This window comes from Dreissena polymorpha, chromosome 9 (assembly GCF_020536995.1).
Source record: "Dreissena polymorpha isolate Duluth1 chromosome 9, UMN_Dpol_1.0, whole genome shotgun sequence".
NCBI lineage: Eukaryota > Metazoa > Mollusca > Bivalvia > Myida > Dreissenidae > Dreissena > Dreissena polymorpha.
Genome location: NC_068363.1, coordinates 82,878,274 through 82,900,691, shown reverse-complemented (window position 1 = coordinate 82,900,691; position 22,418 = coordinate 82,878,274). Strand labels below are relative to the sequence as shown.

The 22,418-nt window shown below is 36.1% G+C and overlaps 1 protein-coding gene across 3 annotated transcripts in view; it reads right to left on the bottom strand.

Annotated features, from left to right (window-relative positions):
- Positions 1-22,131, bottom strand: part of LOC127843995 (casein kinase II subunit alpha) — a 163,667-nt gene extending 141,536 nt beyond the window's left edge. For 2 of the 3 annotated variants that reach the window (XM_052373955.1, XM_052373957.1), the window contains exons 1-2: positions 21,636-22,131; positions 722-833 (exon numbers count right to left, since the gene is read on the bottom strand). In XM_052373955.1, the coding sequence (XP_052229915.1) occupies positions 722-833; positions 21,636-21,730 (207 nt within the window). In that variant the 5' untranslated portion in view covers positions 21,731-22,131. The remainder of the gene's footprint in view (positions 1-721; positions 834-21,635) is intronic. The other variant, XM_052373956.1, reaches the window with a different exon arrangement.
- Positions 22,132-22,418: the final 287 nt, after the last annotated feature.

Below are 22,418 nucleotides of genomic sequence, written 5' to 3'. Positions count from 1 at the left end.
ATAAATCATACCATCCGTATCACCGCATGTGTATTCATCATTCTATAGACATTTTCATAAAGAATGTCGAAAATAAATTTAAATCGACAAAAAAAAAACTGTATCGGAAAATTACAGTCCGAGAATATGAAAGTGCTTTGAATCAAGTTGAAATGTTATATCGTATGATTCAAGAAAAAATGAAAACCAGTTACCTAGCAAATACGTAATAAAAATATAATTTTGTTAACATATTGCTTAAATATATGCTATTGCAGTGCTTTATTTTGCTCATCGATCACTCAAACTTTTTCATTTGCAACGTTTACTGACTTGTATGATTTTCGGAAAGTAGCGAAGATTTGTCGTCAGTTGTTTTTCTATCCGCTAACCAATCAAAAATCAATAATAAAATAGTCCATCTCCCGAGTCTCTGTAAGAGTGGAACTCAGACGTGTTGATTGGCTAACGACTTGTACCGACTACTTCCATTGATTATGTCTTTAACCAAAGTGGCTGACTGGTGTTCATGTATTTTTTTCACTTTGTTTATTATTTTACGCTAAAATATTCAATCGACCGGTCGGGCTATTTAATATGCATTTATGATCGACCGACCGTCCCAAGAATCGACTCGGGCTACAAGCTTATAGGCTAATTCGAAGACTGATACTTTGTCAGCATGATTTCATCGAAGATTGAATTTGTTATAAGATGTTAGAACGAATACACATCCACTTACCTTTAATATTTTGATGACACATTTTTCATTATTTGTGACATTGATGGCCTCAAAAACCTCACTGTACTTCCCTCGACCAAGCTTCCTCACAATCTGATAGTCATCCTGCTGCCTGTCATCATAAGAAACATCAGGGGAACATCAACATAACAAACATTCATATGCAAAGATGATAAAAGGTTTTTTATCCAGGGCTCAACATAACAGAAATTTGTACTTGCAAAACTTTGTGGGCGGCTGTTCAATCAACTCACAAAAAAGTCAAAACATACTTAGAAAGCACAAGATAATGTTTACAATATGATGCTGATATTTCACCTGATGTTTAAACTGCAGTAAAATATCAGTATTCACAATGTTTTTTTCACCATTTTGGGGAAAATAGGATTGCATTGCAAAAAATCACGCTGTTTGAACCAAAATTAGGAAATCAGTGTTGCAGGGTTGTCATTATGATTGTAAACAAAGGATTATTTTGGAAAAGTAACCGATTCGGCCGGGGGTCAAGGGGGCCACCTAGGCCTTCTTGTAGGTCCAGGGCAAGGCCCTGGTAGGGAGGTCAGGTGGGCGAAGCCCCCCGACCGAAAACGAATTATAGACATTTTAGGGACAAAATACTGCTATTCTCAGAGCATAAAAAGTTAAAATGAGGTCTAAAAAGAATAGCGAATTTTAAGATTTTCACATTTTTAGTATACTGTACAATGTAAAAACATAATATATTGATAGATCTTTGCATGTTCCAATAATATCCATTACCCGATAATCCAGTATTATTACGATTTCTTTTTTTCAAAACCAAATTACGCCCAATGTTGACGATGAATGTCGTCCGCCATTTAGCGCAAGTGCATATACAAATTGAATTGTGGGATTAGGAAATTCCGATTGAACATGCGTGAATCACGTGACGCGATTTGAGAGCATTGAGAACCGTTTATATTTAGTAATAACGACAAGTCAAACACTCAATCTAAACTGTTACATGTACGGTACCTCCTTTCAGAAAAGTTTGCGAAAGTGAAAGTGAATTTCTGAAAATAAAAACGCGCCTTTCTTTAAATTTTACCGAGTACTTTTCATTCCGGATCGTGGTATAACTTGTCAGATCATTCATGCATGTAGACCTATATGTATGCATAGTTTGGCAATCTCAAAACACGTTATTTACCTACTTATTACATTATGTGTTATGACCATTTGTATAACAAAATGCATTATTTAATTGAAGTATTTTCAAATGCGTATAATTAAATGTGTTATCCGAAATCATTTTCAGATTTCATTATTCATGGAAAATTAAGAAAATTCTAGCAACAGAGACACATTTCTCGTGTTTTTCATGTACAGATTAAAATCATGCCAAAGTTAGACTTCATGTATAACATCACGTCATTCTTCCTTGGAGAAAGCGTGGACTTTAATATTTAGATGCTGAATAACAACTTCGTAGCGCAGAGGTCGCATGGTAGAAAATCAGAAAGCATTTTTTAATATGATTTTTTTAATATGTGGAAACTTTTTCTCTAACTAAAAAAACTAGTTAATTACGCTCTACAGTGCAGCATTTGTTGAGATACGGTCAGTAATAATCTGTCAAATGTACAGCTATTTGATACAATTTCACGTGGAGTCGGCGTGTATTCGGCTGCCCGAGCGCTGATTGGTTGACGTTCTTACCAAGAAGAATTTGATTGACAGCTGAAAAAAATCAATATTGGCCACTCGCTGAGAAATTCATTGAAAACAGTAGCTCTTAGGCGGAGTTAATGGACTGACTGAATGACCGGGCGTCGCTCTACTATAGTACGTTTATTCCTCGTCAATTATTTTAGGTTTGCATGATACAAACTTCCGATCGCAATTTTAAAGATTCGGGAAAAAACAACCGATTTTCTGGCGATTTTAACCGATGAGTTCGATCGGCAATCGGTTAATAATGACAACCCTGTGTTGTCGAGTTTTTGCTAACATAAGCGATTTATTTTGCCCGATTGGAAAAAGTACCGATACCAGCTTAATTCGGCAAAATATCAGGGCTTACTCTGCCATTCACCAAATTGGCCAATGGCTACAAATTGACCTATTTGGCTAAAGAAAATTCTATTTGGCTACAACTTTTTCTTCATTAAAACCTAACTAGAGCTTTGTCGCGGACTTTTTTGCATGCTGTCTTTACAAAACAAGAGAAGCTAATTTATGCGATTTTTAAGAATTATTATGCCATTATCATTTATAGCTATTTTTGACCTTTGAACTCAAAGTGTGACCTTGACCTTGGAGATGTCGACATAAAATTCTTTCGTGCGACACACCGTCCAATGATGGTGAACAAATGATTTTAAAATCTCACAATGAACAACATACATGTAGATATGGCCCGGAAAAGCTCATTTATGGCCATTATTGACCTTTCAGGCTTTTTCCGCCCTATGCCACGGGTCCGAAATTCGGCCCCATTCCCAATGCAAATCTGGTTGTTTTTTTCCCAATTGAAAAAAAATATTCCCAATTCCCCCCAAAAAAAAAAAAAAATTAAATATATAAGTTAACCTGATCCGGTGTAGAAAATAGAAAGTGTTGCATAATTAAATTATCTGTTGCCTTGAATTTGTTTTAAAATCTGTAAAATATGTTAATGATTATTTAAGACTTTCCTTATTTTCCTCAAAATCCGGCGCTTCACACAATTTTTTTCACCTCTAATAAGGCCAGGCCTTTTCCCCAAATTCAGATTAAAAAACCTGCACTTATCTCACATGTTCATAATACTTTGTAAAATTTTAATAATAAGTTATCAAAATAATCGTTATTTACCAGTTAACAGCTTCTTTGAAATATAAGAAACACTATTTACATGCGATAATTTTTCCCAATTGAGCCAATTTTGCGAATAATTTTTTTCCCAAAATGGGGTTTTACACAACGGGAAATTCCCAAAATTCCAGTGTGGCGTATTCCCAAAATGGAGCGGAAAAAGCCTGCCTTTGAACTCAAAGTGTGACCTTGACCTTGGAGATATCAACGTAATTCTTTCGCACAACACACCCTCCAATGATGGTAAACAAATGTGCCAAATGATTTTAAAATCTCACACTGAACGACATAGTTATGGCCTGGACAAGCTCATTTATGGCCATTTTGACCTTTGAACTCAAAGTGTGACCTTGACCTTGGAGATATCAACATAATTTTTTTCGCTTGACACACTGTCCAATTATGGTGAACAAATGTGCCAAATGATTTTAAAATCTCAAAATAAATTACCAGACCTGTTTACCCTACCGATTGCTTCTCAGTAGTATGGAGGGCATCTCTCAGTAGTTTGGGGCTGTTGTCAGTAGTTTTAAACTTTTTAATCATTTTGAGCATTAAAACACCATGACTGGGTCACATATCAGTTTAACGGTACATAATACATTAGATGAATTTACTTGCTAATAATAAAATCTCTTAGGTGATTTTTTTTTGCTTTGATGTTTTACAGCCTGTGCCATTTGGATTGGGAAAATTAGCGCGATAAACCATGAAATTGGAAAAAAAACGAGATAAACCATGAAATTTGTAGACATTAAGCATTATACATATGAATATAAGTAACAAAATTAAAATTGTTTTTAAGTGCATGTTTGACAGCATTTTATATTATAAAGTGCTGCTTCAATGTCGTCTTAAAATAAAGACAATATTTAGATAATATCCATCCACATGCATATTAAACTTGCAATAATCTATAGATTCTTAAATACACCATTTGATCATAAGCTCTTTAAGAGTAGCTATTAATTTAATTCAGTATTTTTTAAAATTAAATATCATAAGGGGAAAACATAAACAAATATTGACAAACATCCTTTAGTGTTCTTGTTGTGTTAATGATGTATTAAATGGAGTTAGAATAATATATTTTATTTGTTTACCTTTCAATATCTTGCACTTGACAATCTCAGTTCAATGCTATTTCATTAAACTGTACAGCCTAACAAACATAATAAAGCAGAATATGCATATGAATCTGATTATACACAGATCAACTAACAAAAAAATCAAATCATGTTTGTCTCTTTCCATTTTCGAACGATACTCATCTTATTATAATAAATGCTCTAAGTTTGTGAGTAGACTAAACTTCAATTTTTCAACACTCGTTTCCGTGACGCACATTCACTGTGCAGATTTCTGATAAATATTTGTGTTTTTTTAAATCTCAAACTTAGTATGTTGCGTTAATTGACACACGCATTACATTATTCCCTTATGATCATATGCTATTATCCGTTTTTAATTTGAATGGTATTTATTATTTTCGCCGTTAATCGCAATTTCTCGTCTGTTTGTCGCCATCTTGGACGTGTTTAAAAACGGGCGTGCTCAATCCCGATACATCGACTATCGTCGGTATTCTCCGCAATAGAAAGAGAGATGTGTATACTGGATAGCAACGTAAAATCGTATATATTCGGCTAAATTTGCGAACCAATACACGTCACTTCGGTGCTGACTCGACAAGCTCGATCAGCACTTGTTCCCCGGGAGGCTTGAATTTCAACATTTTTTACAACGCAAGCGCCAAATAATTATGATTGATAAATTACCCGTCAAGACCGAAAATAAGCAAAAGTACGATTAAAATCTGAAATTTGACCATTTTGATCGATGGATCCGTAGTTTTTCAGTACAAATCCGTAGTGCGAGTTTAGCCAAATAATCCGTAGTAACTTCGGCGAATCTGTAGAAGTAAACAGGTCTGAATTACAAAGTTATTGACCGGACAAGCTCGTTTATGGCCATTTTTGACCTTTGAACTCAAAGTGTGACCTTGACTTTTGAGATATCGACGTAATTCTTTCGTGCGACACCGTCCAATGATGGTGAACAATGTGCCAAATGATTTTTAAATCTCACAATAAATGACAAAGTTATGGCCCGGACAAGCTCATTTATGGCCATTTTTGACCTTTGAACTCAAAGTGTGACCTTGACCTTTGAGATATTGACGTAATTCTTTGGCGCGACACACCGTCCAATTATGGTGAACAAATGTGCCAAATGATTTTAAAATCTCACAATGAACAACTTAGTTATGGCCCGGACAAGCTTTCGGGACAGACCGACCGACAAAGTGACTACTATATAGCCCCCATTACCATTGGTAATGGGGGTATAAATATAGCCAAAAACAGACAAATTTTGCAATAGCCAGATGATTTTGGCTAAAGAAATTTTTGAGCCAGGGGAAGCCCTGAATATGCGCCAAAAAACCTGAAATAAGGAAAATTTGTGTCGTAAATATTTATTTTCAATATTGGGATTTTGGTGTATTTGATTTTTTGCTCGCAAATACTTTAAAATTGATAAGGCCTAAACAAAAATGTTGTGGTTTGGGTAACATAGAAAAAAATTTCTAGGTAGGGTAGGTCGATTTTTTATTTTTATCCCCACGCTTTTTGAAAAAAAGGTGGGGATATTGTGGTTATCTCCGCCGTCCGTCCGTCCGTCTGTCTGTCCGTCCGTCCTGGCCACTATCTCCTCCTACACTTAAAGCACTAGAACCTTGAAACTTACACACATGGTAGCTATGAGCATATGTGCGACCCTGCACTATTTGGAATTTTGATCTGACCCCTGGGTCAAAAGTTATAGCGGTTGGGGTGGGGCCGCGTCAGAAATTATCACTCATTTTTTTAGGTTATTTTACATTTACTTCTTTATTTCTACACCGATTCACTTCAAATTGATACTGGACCCCTCTTATGACAATACGGTCAATCTCAACCATGCATGGCCCCATTCCCAACCCTGGGGCACCCCGCCCACATAGGCCACACCCACCAAAAATTTCCATTTACTATAATTTTTTCATTTCTACACGGATTCACTTCAAATTGAGACTGAACTTTTGTTATGACATTAGGGTCAATCTCAACTATGCATGGCCCCAATCCCAACCCTGGGGCGCCCGCCCACATAGGCCACACCCACCAAAAAATTCCATTTACTATAATTTTTTTATTTCTACACGGATTCACTTCAAATTGATACTGAACTTCTCTTATGACATTAGGGTCAATCTCAACTATGCATGGCCCCATAACCAACCCTGGGGCCCCGCCCACATAGACCACACCCACCCAAAATTGCCTTTACTATAATTTCTTCATTTCTACACCGATTCACTTCAAATTGATATTGAACTTCTCTTATGACAATACAGTCAATCTCAACTATGCATGGCCCCATTACCAACCCTGGGGCGCCCCGCCCACATAGACCACACCCACCCAAAATTGCCTTTTACTATAATTTCTTCATTTCTACACCGATTCACTTCAAATTGATACTGAACCTCTCTTATGACAATACGGTTAATCTCAACTATGCATGGCCCCATTACCAACCCTGGGGCCCCGCCCACATAGACCACACCCGCCCAAAATTGCCTTTTACTATAATTTCTTCATTTCTACACAGATTCACTTCAAATTGATACTGAACTTCTCTTATGACAATACGGTCAATCTCAACTATGCATGGCACAATTACCATCCCTGGGGCGCCCTGCCCACATATGTCACACCCACCCAAAATTGCCTTTTACTATAACTTCTTCATTTCTACACCAATTCACTTCTAATTGATGATGAACTTCTCTTATGACAATACGGTCAATCTCAGCTATGCATGGCCCCATTACCAACCCTGGGGCACACCTAGGTCAAACATTCGGCGTGGGGATACGCGTCGGCCTCTGCCGCGCCATTTCTAGTTTTTATTGTTTTTTTTTATTTTCTCCAGACAAGGTGCCTGTTTTAAAAGTCATTCTTTGCTGATGGTTTTCACATAAAACCTTCATGTACACCATAGAAAAATGTTCCCATTATTGTGTAGTGATCTTTGTATTTTTATCATTTTAGCAACTCTTTTTTCAAGCCAGGTGAGATTCAACCTATGATAAAAACCAACAGAACAACCACCATCATTCCGGTTAACGCCCCAAAACTGATTTTAATACTGGTGTATTAACGTAATGAATGCAACTTAATTAAAAAATATATCAATGTTATTCAAAGGGCCATAACTCTCTAAATAAATCATCTAACCAGAGGCCACAAATAACATGCGCATCTCCTCAAGGTAGTTAAGCTTCCCATAAAGCTTCATTGAATTCCAGTCAGTAGTTGGGGAGAAATAGCCCGGACAAGAATTGCACTAAATGTTCATTTCAAAGGGCCATAAGTCTGTAAAAAATCATCGGACCATAACTGGCTGATAATATGCACATCTCCTTTTGGTAGTGAAGCTTCCCATAAAGTTTCATGGAATTCCGGTCATTAGTTGCTGAGAAATAACCCGGACAAGAATTGCACTATATGTACAGTTAATTGAAAATTTCAAAGGGTCATAACTCTGTGAAACAAGAGCACCGCCTTGCGGGTGCAGACCGCTCATCTATTTTTCTTTTTAAAGGTGAAGGGACCTATCTCAATTTCAATCACAAAGTAGGGAGGGGTGGAGTGGAGGGGGTGTATAGTGTGGGAGTGTCGTCATTTATTACTTTATCCTCCAAAAATGAATGCAAAAAAAAATGCAAAAACAAATTATTTTTTTTTTTTGGGGGGGGGGGGGGATTCTTGGGTGGGATGGTTGGACGGTATTTCAAAAATAAAATAATACAAAAAAAAATATATATATATATAAAATAGTATATTGTGGTTTGTCAGGTAAGAGTTGTTTTGTCAAAGTATCAATCAAATCTAATCATAAATAAAGAAGTTATGGCAATTTTAGCAAAATTTAATAATTTGACCTTGAGAGTCAAGGTCATTCAAAGGTCAAGGTAAAATTCAACTTGCCAGGTACAGTACCCTCATGATAGCATGAAAGTATTTGAAGTTTGAAATCAATAGCCTTGATACTTTAGAAGTAAAGTGGATCTAAGCACAAAATTTAACCATATATTCAAAGTTAGGCAAAAAAAAAAAAAAAGTCTTGGTTCAGGAAACAAGGCCAGAAAAATGTAGGAGGGTAGGTAGGTTTTTTCTTTTTTTTTTTTTTTTTTTTTTTTTTACCAGTCGACTGATTTCAGGGTGAAAAAGGGTCAGTTAATGCACCCATGATTTTTTAAACACTGACCAAATGATTAATATTGCACATGTGGTATTTAGTCGTTGTATATTATTCAATATTCCTAGCTCTTTATGCACTTCTTCAGGGCTAGCGCTGGCCCAAAATTTCTTTTAGCCAACCATTTTTTCTTTGTCTGTCTGTGATAGTGTGACCTTCATATTCAAAAGTGAACAAGCCATCTTTATGAGTCTCTGGTGTTTGGGGTGTGACCTTCAGAATTTTTTTCATCATGAGACCTGACCTAGTCTCCGACAGGTGCTCAAGAGTCTGAATAGTGGCTGTCAAAAGGAGGGTAACCTCAGAATAGCACAAGTCTTTCTTCTGGTACATTTTTTGATAAAATGGCAATGGGTTTGAGCGCATCGCACAGGAAGTGAGCAGTGTACATAAATTTGAATGTTGCTATTGGTTTGTACAGGCTAAGGGCGTCACAGTACATTGATTTTGATTCATTATCAAAGCGAAGCCAATTGTTGTCAAGTTTCCATGACTCTTTGAATGTTCTAGTGTTTTGTGTTTTAATTATTTTTTTTTGTTATGACTCTTTTTCGTCCAACAACGCTTTAAGGTTAAAGACGCCATGTTAGCGACTTTAGAGACAAAGTGGTTACTTCCATTTTTATAGTAGTGTAGATGAAGGACTCTTCCTATGTGTTAAAAATTTGAAATGTTAATTAAAATTAAACCGCGCGTGTTTTTCACATTTTTATTTGATTAAAATACGCTGCTGTCAGTTAGCATAGTGTGCGAGTAAAACAAACAAATTAATTAATTATCATCTTTTCATTTCGATCGGAAATTGGCAGAAAGTTGTAACATCATCGACATAGAACTAATTATTTAATTATCACTTTTAAATTCAGATCAATAGACAGCTTGGAAATAATTAAAATATTGTCACGCTTCTTTTCATTTTTAATCTATAATAATACGACATTTGCGACCGGCCGCTATTTTGTTTGCAGACGACAATATTAACTGTGTATTCAAAGTGCACAGTGTCTGCGCATGAATGACCGAATATTACTCCATAGCTCCACCCATTTTAACATTTCATTTAACAACGTCATTTCATGTGTAAGCGAGCTCAATGTTGATTGGCCAGCTAGCATGCGCACTTCAATAACAATAAGGTCAAGCGATGTCTCGTATACACGTGCAGACCGGTTATTGTTCACTGTTCAAATTGCGAACATTTTCATTGAAACAAAGAGAAAAATATAGAAAACCAATCCAGGTTTAATTGGTGGCTGTTTTCAATGAAATTTTACGAGATTTTAGCATTTTCTTCATCAGATTTTTTTCCATGGACCAAAAAAATCGTTAGGGTCGGGGGCAAAAAATAGGGTCGGTCGGGTTCCCTGAACCAAGACTTTTTTTTTTTTTGGCCTTACTAAGTCAAAAAAGGGCCATAATTCCGTAAAAAAGACCACCAGAGTTATGCAACTTGTCCCCTTATGATAGTTTGCGAGTGTTTCAAGTATGAAAGCAATATCTATGATACTTTAGGGGTAAAGTGGACCAAAACACAAAACTTTACCAAATTTTCAATTTTCTAAGTATAAAAAGGGCACATTATTCTGTCAAAATGCCAGTCAGAGTTACATAACTTTGCCTGCACAGTCCCCTTATGGTAGTTAGTAAGTGTTGCAAGTATGAAAGCAATAGCTTTGAAACTTAAGGAATAAAATGGACCTAAACACAAAACTTAACCCAAATTTTCAATTTATAAAAAGGGCACATAATTCTGTCAAAATGCACGCCAGAGTTATCTAACTTTGACTGCCCAGTCCCCTCATGATAGTAAGAAAGTGTACCAAGTTTGAATGCAATAGCATTGATACTTTATGAGAAAAGTGGACCTAAACGCAAAACTTAACCGGACGCCGACGCCAAGGTGATGACAATAGCTCATAATTTTTTTCAAAAAATAGATGAGCTAAAAATCATCTGACTAGAACCCGCTGATAATATGCACATGTCCTCTTGGTAATAGATTCCCATAAAGTTTCATTGAATTCCAGTCATTAGTTGCCGAGAAATAGACTGGACAAGAATTGCACTATATGTACATTTAATGGAAAATTTTAAAGGGCCTTAACTCTGTGAAAAATCATCCGACCAAAACCGGCTGATAATATGCACATCTCCTCTTGGTAGTAAAGCTTTCCATAAAGTTTCATTGAATTCCGGTCATTAATTGCTTAGAAATAGCCCGGACAAAAATTGTGCACGGACAGACGGACACACGTACGGACAGACGAAGTGGCGACTATATGCTCCCCCAAAAAATTTTGGGGGAGCATAAAAAAGGTAACCCTCAGCAGGACTTGAACCACTGACCCCTATAGTCCTGGAGTCAAAAGTCTACCACTTAGACCACTCGGCCATCCTTCCTGATACAAAGCCAGGTGTAATTTATACTTAATAAAAGCAATCTTCGTAGTTTCACAAAATATAACGTCAAAAACCGAACTCTCCAAATTATTAATTTGTTTCGCGTTGCAAGGCTTTATAATTTTCAGGTTTTTAAATCATCAAAAGATGCATATAATGATTATTGTAGAGCATGATTAATGTTCAGTATTACTGTTTCCTCACAAATATCATAACATAAACAAAAATTTGCGAATCTGAAACAACTTTTTTCAATTTTGTCAATTTACCCAAACGTGAAAAGGCCCCTTTAAATAAACAATTAAATCTTATTAAAGAATGCTTTCGATTTCAAACTATTTTAGTAAATGCAGTAAGCTAATTTCAACTCATTTAAGAATTCCTTAAAACAGGGTTGTCATTACGATTGTAAACAAAGGATTATTTTGGAATAGTAACCAATTCGGCCGGGGGTCAAGGTCCAGGGCAAGGCCCTGGTAGGGGGGTCAGGGGGCGAAGCAAACGAATACTTGACATTTTAGGGACAAAATACTGCTATTCTCAGAGCATAAAAAGATAAAATGAGGTCTACAAAGAAAAGACAATTTTAAGATTTTCACATTTTTAGTATACTGTACAATTTAAAAACATGTTATATTGATTAGATCATTGCATGTTCCAATTCTATCCATTACCCGATAATCCAGTATTTTTACGATTTCTTTTTTTCAAAACTAAATTATGGCCAATATTGACGATGAATGTCGTCCGCCATTGAACGCAAGTGCATATACATATTGAATTGTGGGATTGGGGAATTCCAATTGAACATGCGTGAATCACGTGACGCGATTTGAGAGCATTGCGAACCGTTTATATTTAGTAATTACGACAAATCAACGACTCAATCTAAACTGTTACATGTACCTCCTTTCAGAAAAGTTTGAGAAAGTGAAAGTGAATAAAAACGCGTCTTTCTTTAAATTTTACGGAGTACTTTTCATTCCAGATCGTGATATAACTTGTCAGGTCATTCATGCATGTAGACCTATATGTATGCATAGTTTGGCAATCTCAAAACACGTTATTTACCTACTTATTGCATTATGCGTTATGACCATTTGTATATCAAAATGCATTATTTAATTGATGTATTTTCAAATGCGTATACTTAAATGTGTTATCCAAAATCGTTATCAGATTTCATTATTCACGGAAAATTTAGACAATTCTAGCAACAGAGACACATTTCTCATGTTTTTCATGTACAGATAAAATCATGCCATAATTAGACTTCATGTATAACGTCACGTCATTCTTCCTCGGGGAAAGCGTGGACTTTAACATTTAGATGCTGAATAACAACTTTGTAGGGCAGAGGTCGCTAATATCTTTTATTTTGGTAGAAAATCGAAGAGCATTTTTTAATATGTGGAAACCTTTTCTCTCACTAAAAAAACTAGTTAATTACGCTCTACAGTGCTACATTCGTTGAGCTGCGGTCAGTAATAATCTGTGAAATGTACAGCTATTTGATACAGTTTCACGTGGGGTCGGCGTGTATTCGGCTGCCTGAGCGCTGATTGGTTGACGTGCTTACCAAGAAGAATTTGATTGACAGCTGGAACGAGAGCGCCGATGGCGTTAAAAGCATAGGTGCAAGATACAGGGAAGAATGGCGTCACGTGGTATAATGTAGTTCGATAACGCCATCCGCGAATTTCTCAAATCAATAATTTCAAACAATTACCGACTATTTAAATAGATAATCTTTCCATTTACATCAGTGTTTGAAACGCTTATGAAAAATAATTACCCAAGCCTTTCAAAATTTAAGCACGGACAGATCTGTATCGAACTATTGTTTTCACAAATGAAAATAGACGCTACCCTATTCGTCTGCGTCAAGAATTTGTCGTAAAACTTGTGGTAAGCGTTAGATGCAGACGTGCACAACAGATTGAGTTCTGAATACAGATTTCTGGATGCAGATTTTTATAGAAACTCCTCACAGCAGTTACTTCCCTTGCTTCGCCCGGTCAGTAACTTCTAGTATAAGGGAGGCCACTGCGTAGGAGATTGAGATTTATAATGCAGATAGAATTGTTTTACGAACGAAATTTGTTTTAGGTTATAAGAAGATTTTTTGACATAAAACGGTCTTAGAAAAATTCACTAAAAACGGTGTCAGCAATATTCTTGGAAGAAAATGTTAGAAAAACGTTTCCAAAAAAAAATTGTAAGAATGACCATATACTAAATTAAATAGATATTTCGTCTGATTTTTGATCAGGTAAGGCTTCATAAAGGGCAACCGATCGATGTGGATTTCCGAAATGTGGTATATACCATAAGCATAGGTGCGTAAACGCACCTATGCTTAAAATCAATATTGGCCACTCGCTGCAAAATTCATTGAAAACAGTAGTTCTTAGGCGGAGTTAATGGACTGACTGAATGACTGGGCGTCGCTCTACTATACTACGCTTATTCCTCATCAATTATTGTCGGTTTGAGTGATCAAAACTGCCGATTGCAATTATAAAGATTCGGGAAAAACAACCGATTTTCTGGCGATTTTAACAGATGAATTCAATCAGCAATCGGTTAATAATGACAACCCTGTTAAAACATTTACAGTTGACATGTGTGTAATTGACTCAGTCATAAATGGTTAAAATGCTTTATGTTATACTGCATCAAATTGCAAAATTTTCATATGCAGTGTTCTGCCGAGGCCGCGATTCTGCAATTTTGTCGCGCAAAAAATGCATTTGTCGGGTAAAAATAATAACTGGTGAGAATTTTTTCGCGGCCGATTTGACTTGAGTGCGAACCGGAAACCGATTCTTACACATTAAAAATTTCTTAGAATAGCGGATTTCCTGCTCTGGCAGGTGCTCGTTGCTCAGCGACCGCTTTGTTAGTCCAGTATTGATTGAATGATACGATTTTCACTCATTTGGTGGCGAATGAAAACGCTTGTGTCATAACGGCATACCTATGGTTTCCAGATTCCGGATGTAATAAATATGCAGTGTTCTGCGGAGAAAGAATTAAGAAGGGGACATTTGTGCCCTTAGGTAAAAAAAATAGGGGACATTCTTAAAATCTTAATTATACATATGAAGATTTCCAAAAATGTTGTCACCAAAGAACACAAAGCCTCGAACAATTTTAAGTTTTTTTAGTAAATTGTTGAGTAGTTCGAAAGAAACTACTACAGATAAGGAGCAAGTAAGCCCCCCCTAGCAAGGAATAGACTCTCGTCTTTGAAAATGGATGATATTTTGAGCATAAAGATTGAGGGGGGACCATTGAAAGAGTTTGACTTTGTTGCAGTGCTCCAGGAACGGAGGGTGAAAAAAAGAAAGATTTTTGCAAAGGAAGCGGGTGTGTGTCATTTATAACAGTTATGATATTTAATAGTTACCATAGTTGATAGTTAACAGTAAAAAAAAAATTAATTCAATTACAAACAGTAACTAAAACAAACTTTCAGTGATTAATGAATAAAAGGTATACTTGTTGTTTAAAACACTTATGCCTTTGGCGTCTCACTGATTTTAAGAATGTCCCCTATTTTTTTTACCTAAGGGCACAAATGTCCCCTTCTTAATTCTTTCTCTGCAGAACACTGCATATGGATTACACTACGCGACCCGTGATTTTTGCCGCGATTCTCGCATCACCGCAATCGATGCAACGTGACAAATCGCGGTGTTTCCGAGCAACATGAAAACTTGGGTGATGTCTCAGCGACTCCAGGGTGACCATCGCGCGTTGTATCTCGCTGTTACGCAATCAGCGCGAATCACCGCAAACCGCCGTTGTTCACCTTTTAAAGCGATTTACGTTAAGAGTTACCCTACATTACATCAAACATAGATATGTATACACTTACATTATACATTGCAATAATAACTTATTGCATTAGCAGAATGTTTATTAAAACTTACATCAATTATATTCCAGACCCGAATACACTACTACTGTTCAAATTCCATATTGTTGCCATATACAGGTACATGTAGCGTAGCACTGTGTAAATTGAAAGTTGCATAGTGGTTCGTCATTGGTCGGTTATAAATACATTGTTTCTCTATACATGGTATTATATTTAGACGAAACTAATAATTTGGTAATTTACGATAAATATGATATAAGTTTTCCATTTAAACTTTGATCTTACCGTTTATTGACATTATTATGTTAATATTTATTTTTGCATTTCATTAAGAATTTTAACGTGTAGCCCTTTTGTTAACAGTATTTAGCAAAATATTCGCGCCTTAAGACACGGACAATTGTTTAAGTAACACTTTCATTTAAAGGTTAAATGTAATCGGTAGATTACGTCAAATTATTTGGACTAAATTATGCTATACTTATTTATTTTCTGTTTCAGGCTCCAATGCCGATAACTCGTGTTACTCGCGTTACTTTCCGAGCGTTGTACATACATTCACAATGCTTGATAAGCCGGAAATCGAAAATATATTACTGTTCTATTTTTAAGTACATGTTATTATGACATCGTGTTATATAAATATGTTGTTATTACATCATTGCCTATATATTAAAGCCATTAAACATTGTGTTTGTTTTGCTGAAAAAAAAACAAGTATAATAACGTAGCACTTAGCGTTCGCAGAGTTCAATAAATTTGATGATGATGTATAATGTACATGCATTTATCTGGGTTTTCACGCCCAAAACAAAAAAAACCCTCAACATTTGATTATTTATTGTGTATTGTCCAGCGAGTGATAGTGTTTGTTCTAGTGTCTAATTGGCACTCTTTGTACGTGTTCAAACTGTGAAAAGATGTGACAATCACAGAAACAACAGGATGGCGCTGCCAATTAAGTGCCATAATGGATCAAAGGGCATTGACAAAAAATAACAGTTTGTATATATTTTTCGGCGTTTACTCAGATGGTCTCTCACAACAACAAAACTATACAAGTCAAGGTATTATGTTTTACTTCTATCAGTACCGATACGGATACGGCGGGTTTGATTTAAAATGACTAAAAGAAAAATATCTAATTGTTGGCGATATAACTGTTTTAAAAAATACCAAAGAAACATTTAACCGAAATCAACAGAATTCAATGTTCTCTGCGCTACGCATCGGAAGTGTCTTTCGGATTTAAAATTATTATTCTAATTTGGGAATTTAACGGAATATTTATACTTATGGTATATGTATTTTGAATTGTATATTAATTTGTTACAACGCTTTACGTGTCGAAAACATGTTTTGATAATATTATGCATTAATAGCACAATTTCCAGGAGGAAAACGTTTTTTTACATGAATGCGTAGGACGCTATAAAACGTTTTTGTAAGTTCGTATTGCATTCAATTTAAATTTAAATTCGCTCGTCCAATGAAAGCTGTGTCCAACATTATGCGCTGTACTCTTTAGACTTCTGAAAAATATCATAGTCATATGGTTGTGTTAATGATATTTTCAAACATATTTACCGACATAAATGTTTAAGATTATTTTTTTTATGTTGGATTATCGGTTTATTGTGATCATTAGAAGCGTTATGTACATGTATACAGTTATCGATACGATTCAGTTTCTATGCATGAATTGGCGAGTCATCGTTGTCACCGATATCCACTGCGATCACGGCGAATTGCGGCAAATCGCAGCGAATCACCACAACATTGAGGGGATTCAGCGCGAAGATTATCTTGCTCTCGCGCGATGTCGGAGTGACGAATCTAGTGAAGTCGCGGTGATTTTCCACTAAAAAAGCAAAATGCCCGCCTTGACTCCGCGAGTTATGCAACAATCACGGGTCGCGTAGGGTACATCCGGAATCTGGAAAACATTTTATTGTGGAGGAGTACACCGTAGGAACCAATTAGTATGTTAAGTATAACGAAGCCAACCAACTATCACAAAACCCCAGAATTTCGTGACTGATAATGACATGATTTTAGTCAAGCATGAGTGACATATCAACCACTATTCTTATCTGATGTGCCTCAGGGCTATGTTTCACGAAAATCATAAAGTTAAATCGCATAGTAAATAAATGAAAAGACTGATTTTGTCTTGGAGTTGTTGAAATTACATTGCTTTTAAATTTAAATTTAAAGTAAATTTCTGAATGACATAATGCGCAGTACATTGTATAAATACCAAGGCAAGTGCTCTAATACAGCAATGTATAAAAACAAATATATGTCTCTGTCTAATTCTAGACTTGCAACAAGCAGTCCCATATGCTAGTCTTATTTATAAGATGCGCAAAGAATTTAGAGATACTTTTTATGTGGGCTAAATTCTTTGGAACGTCTTATCGGGGAAAAGTCAATTATGTGGTGAACATCAGAAAGTTTAAATTTTCATCAATTTGCGTAAAATTGCAAAATAACATTACCAACTCATAATGATTTACCGTAATCGGTTGTGTATAAGGCGCACTTTTTTACCCCCAAATTTGATTTAAAAAACTTGATGCGCGTTATGCACAACAACAGGCATGCCAAAACATTGTTTCCCTGTCAGTTACCCAGTTACGGTAACTCGGACCATTCTGTTCCCAGTCGATTTAACTGTCACTATGTTAATAATTGTATTATATTTACGATCTGAATATAGATTAACAAACGTTATAAAGTTAAAATTAATATTTTCTATCTTTTTCAGGTACGTACAGAGCATCGAAATCAAATAAATTTGAAGGAGATAATGAAAAACAAGGAAGCCATTTTTATTTAAATTTTATTGTTTATTCCCACAATATTATACCCTACTGTACTAGGGTTACACAATTTAATTGGGGCACTTGTCGATTTACAATAGTATGTCGGCAAGGCCTCCCCCGATATTGATGATTATTTTTATTGCTTTTCAAATGTGTTAATAAAATTGATGTTGTGTTTGTTCACACGTTTTCATACGTCTTGTCAAGATTTGAGTCACCTGTCAAGTTTTGTGTAGCTGGGCTATTATCAAAACATGCGAACCGGCAGACGGCATCACACCTCCACTGTTTAATTATCGCGTGTAATGTCAGTAATGGTGTTGAGAAGTTTGAGTCGTTAAAGTCACCTGTCAATTATACTGAGCAACTGAATGAGCAATAAACAACACTCTTCAACATGAATAAAAACTGCACATTTGCCATTTTTAATCATTATAAAAATTGTCATTAGACTTACCGTATCTTGAATAGCACTGCGATCGACAGAGAAAGAATCTTGAAATTGTCTTTGAATTGTCAGAATTTTTTAATTGTCAGTCACAATATTGACGTTTCGGACATAGACGGACGACCCTTATAAAGACGATCAAAGACAACAACAAAGGTCCTTTTCAGGACCGCGCATATTCTGGAAAGAATATTTTGCAAATTGTCAAACACAAATATATTTGTGTAATGTAACCTTACCATCTATATCGCATAGACGCTCGAAATAACGCGCGAGACCGGCAATGTAAATAAAACGATTTTCTGTTAGCCCATGGAGTATGGAACCGAATTTTTCCCAGTTTTTTTGCATCAAAAACTTTTTTTCCCGATTTTTTGCTTCAAAAAGTTGATGCGCGTTATACACAAATGCGCGTTATACACAACCGATTACGGTAGTTCAGGAGTCCATTTTTATCTCAAATATCTTCGAATTGACGTTAGAAAGGCATAAATTCTTCAGTTAAACTTCTGCTTAAATCGAAAAACAATCACTGACCTGTCGCCATGTCATGAAACTGATTTAAATATGAACCAATCAGAAGAAGGCATTACGGTGAAACGTCAGTGATTTTTTTTTGCTTTTATTTGTTACAGCCTGTGCCATTTGAATTGGGAAAATTAGCGTGATAAACCATGAAATTGGGAAAAATAGCGCACTGAACCATGAAATTGTGAACAATTAAGCATAACAAACATGATTATAAGTTACAGAATTGAAATTGTTTTTAAGTGCATGTTCTGGGTATTTTCTAGCCATTTTGGGAAAATCCTTGCGCAACAAAATAGACAAAGAAGGAAAACCTTCGGTTGGCAGACATTCCCAAGACGTTTCCTCCCTAGACATTTCACCCCCATTTTTGGGGTGAAATCTCTACATAATGTGAAAATGTATATTAGAAGTAGCTATTTGTAATAATGCCGGGATATGTGAACAAAATAACTTTATCAATTAGTATTACAATTGAGTGCATTTTATGTGTCTTAATAATTAATGATTTAAAAAAAATTGATGTAAGTTGAGTTCCACCATTGTTTTGGTCCTTCTCCGGTTGTACGCTCCATATATTACATAACAAGACTATTGCCAAGCAATATATGTCCCCTACCATTGTCAGATTTTTTTTATTATATGTATTTGTTGCCATAGCGACCAGAATTTCTGACGTAGGAAGAAAATGAAATGACGTGCATAATGTCCATATTGCCATCTATCCATGTTTCAAATTTCATGAAAAAATATAAAGAACTTTTAAAGTTATCGCAGGATCCAGAAAAGTTTGAAGGATCCACCATTTTCAGCAGTATTTCTAGTCTATTTGTTGCCAAAGCAACCAGAATTCTTGATGTAGGAACAAAATGAAATGACGTGCATAATATCCATATTGCCATCTGTCCAGGTTTCAAGTTTGATGAAAAAAATATGAAGAACTTTTAAAGTTATCGCAGCCAAATACTTTAAATATTCCTTTTTTCCTTACACTGTAGTGCTTTGGAACAGCCTACCTGCCTCAATTGTACAGCAGTCAGACCTAGAGGGGTTTAACAGACATTCCCAAAAGTATTTTTAGTCCACAGGACATCCGGTCCGGTAGTCTTAGATAACTTGCAGGACCGGACTGGGATTCATAGGACCGAAACATCAATGTACAAACATATATATTGTATTTATATATTTGCGAAGTTAAGTGTATTGTCGTTCAGCAACAAATCAGATGCTCCATTAATACTAAGTGTCGGTTGTTTTCCTAAGTCGATAAGTTGTATGGTTACATATTTGTTTTCTTAATTCCAGGAGTGTCAGTTGACCCAAATTTGAAATCCGGAAAATTAAACTAGGGGTCTGGGACCGCAGGACCCCAACGGGGATTTAGGGCCGAGTCCCTATGAGGGACACCCCCGTGACCTAGCTTATTGTACTTTTTTGTAGTATTTCTAGTTGCAATTTCTGGTGACTACAATGCGAAATATTATAAACCATACACTCCGTATCACCGCATGTGTATCGTCATTCTATAAAAAAGTTATAAAGAACGTCGAAAATAAATTAAAATTAACGAGTCATACTGTATCCGAATACCACAGTCCGAAATCATGTACATGTTTTGCACATAAAATAAAATGTGCTTTATAAATATCGTTTGAATGTAGAAAATGTAAACGAGTAACCAGTAACCTAGCAATTATGTAATCAATATATAATTCGGTTAACATTTAGCTTTACAATATGTTACTGCAGTGCTTAACATTGCTATAAATCGATCACTTAAAATTTCAAGATGGCGGACATTAGCAGCATTTCGCAGAATCGTAAGATTTTTCAGAAAGTAGCGAAGAGGTTTCGTCAGTTACCGTTCATTCTTCGCCAGCTGCTAACCAATTAGAAATCGATCAATAAAAGACCGGACGAAATTGTTACCAAGCGCAAATTTCCGGAATGCCCAGGAATATTCGTTCTCAAATGATCGCACACTGGAACGAATTCTATAAAATAAATCAACTTTTCTTCTTGAATTATTTCCCGGACATTCGGACCGGCAACATGGCATTTTCAATCGGACCTGTCTTTAAAACGACAGTCAGGTCCGACGATCCGACACTTTTGGGAATGTCTGGTTTAAGTGTTGCCTTAGCCCTACTCTACTCCCCAGTCGTCCCTGAATGCACAAAACAGTGTTTTTAACAACTTTTAACCTATGAATACGTTTCATCTTGTTAAACACTATCACACTTTTTCTTCATCTCACTTTCATGCTTTGAAGTCTCCCTTTTAATGCTTTTAAACCACTTTTATCTTGCACTGACATGCGCACCTGATACTAATACCCGCAAGGGGAGTCCAGCAGTATTTAAAGATAGAGATAGGATCCAGAAAAGTGTGACAGAATCACAGAGCGCAAACCATTAGTTCGCTCCGGTGAAACCCGTAGGGGACAAAAAGTAGCTTAATATTTGTGAGCATCAACAAGTTGGACTATCCCAAATGCTTGGTTAAAACTTTTGCTGCAATTTCTAAAATTTGGCTGGTGTTACCCAGGACTCCTTGTTGTCAAGTGTGTAGATTTTCTAGAGGAGCCAGGCATTTGGAGAGAAGGAACAAAATGTTCAATGGTTGCGTTTTTTTTTGAAAATTTAATGAATGGGCTCTTTTATGTGCAATGACCACTGTTGCCTGTGAAAAATGTCTTACCCCCATTCCACAACGTGAGACTCATAGTCCCAATATTCACGAGGACGGTGATTGTTTACATCAGCATACACTCGTGCTCGGCTTGCCGTCGGCATGGTGGGGCTGTTAGAATTGCAGCGTTGTAACTGCTGCAGGTGATTGCTACGTCGATACAATTTCCTTGTCAAATGTTGACACACTTTTAATGGCACGGGGTATTTCAATATTTTCAGAATCTTCTTTTAATTATGTACGACTATGAACACCTATACTAAAGACCCGAAAAATCTGGTTTAAGCACGACAAAGCGTGCCTCGAATCTCACCATGTACTACGTAATACGCATATAATACAGGAAAGAAGGTTAATGTAAAGTGCGGAAAGTATGATTCTCGATACCAAATTTTCGATATTTCTCACTTCATATAGAAACCATATTTTCATGCCGTTTTTTACGTGCTGGTAGACATAATCAAAATGGCCGACATCTAACCGGGTTCAAAACGAGGATGAATCAGTAGAGTAACCGCCCTTTGATATCAAGTACGGCGCGAAACCTTAAAATGGATGTAGGCCTACACTTGGGGACTTTTTAACGCATCACTTTTCAAACTTGAATATCTCAGTAATGAGTAAAGATTTTGATTTAAAATTTTACATACGATCATTTGATTACATTCTATGCAAGCTCACGATGAAATCATTCATCCGTGACGATTGGACGATTTAGCACGTGGGCACGGACTCTAGATGAGACGGATATGAAAGGGGACCGTATCGGCAAATAGCTTGTCGATACTTTGG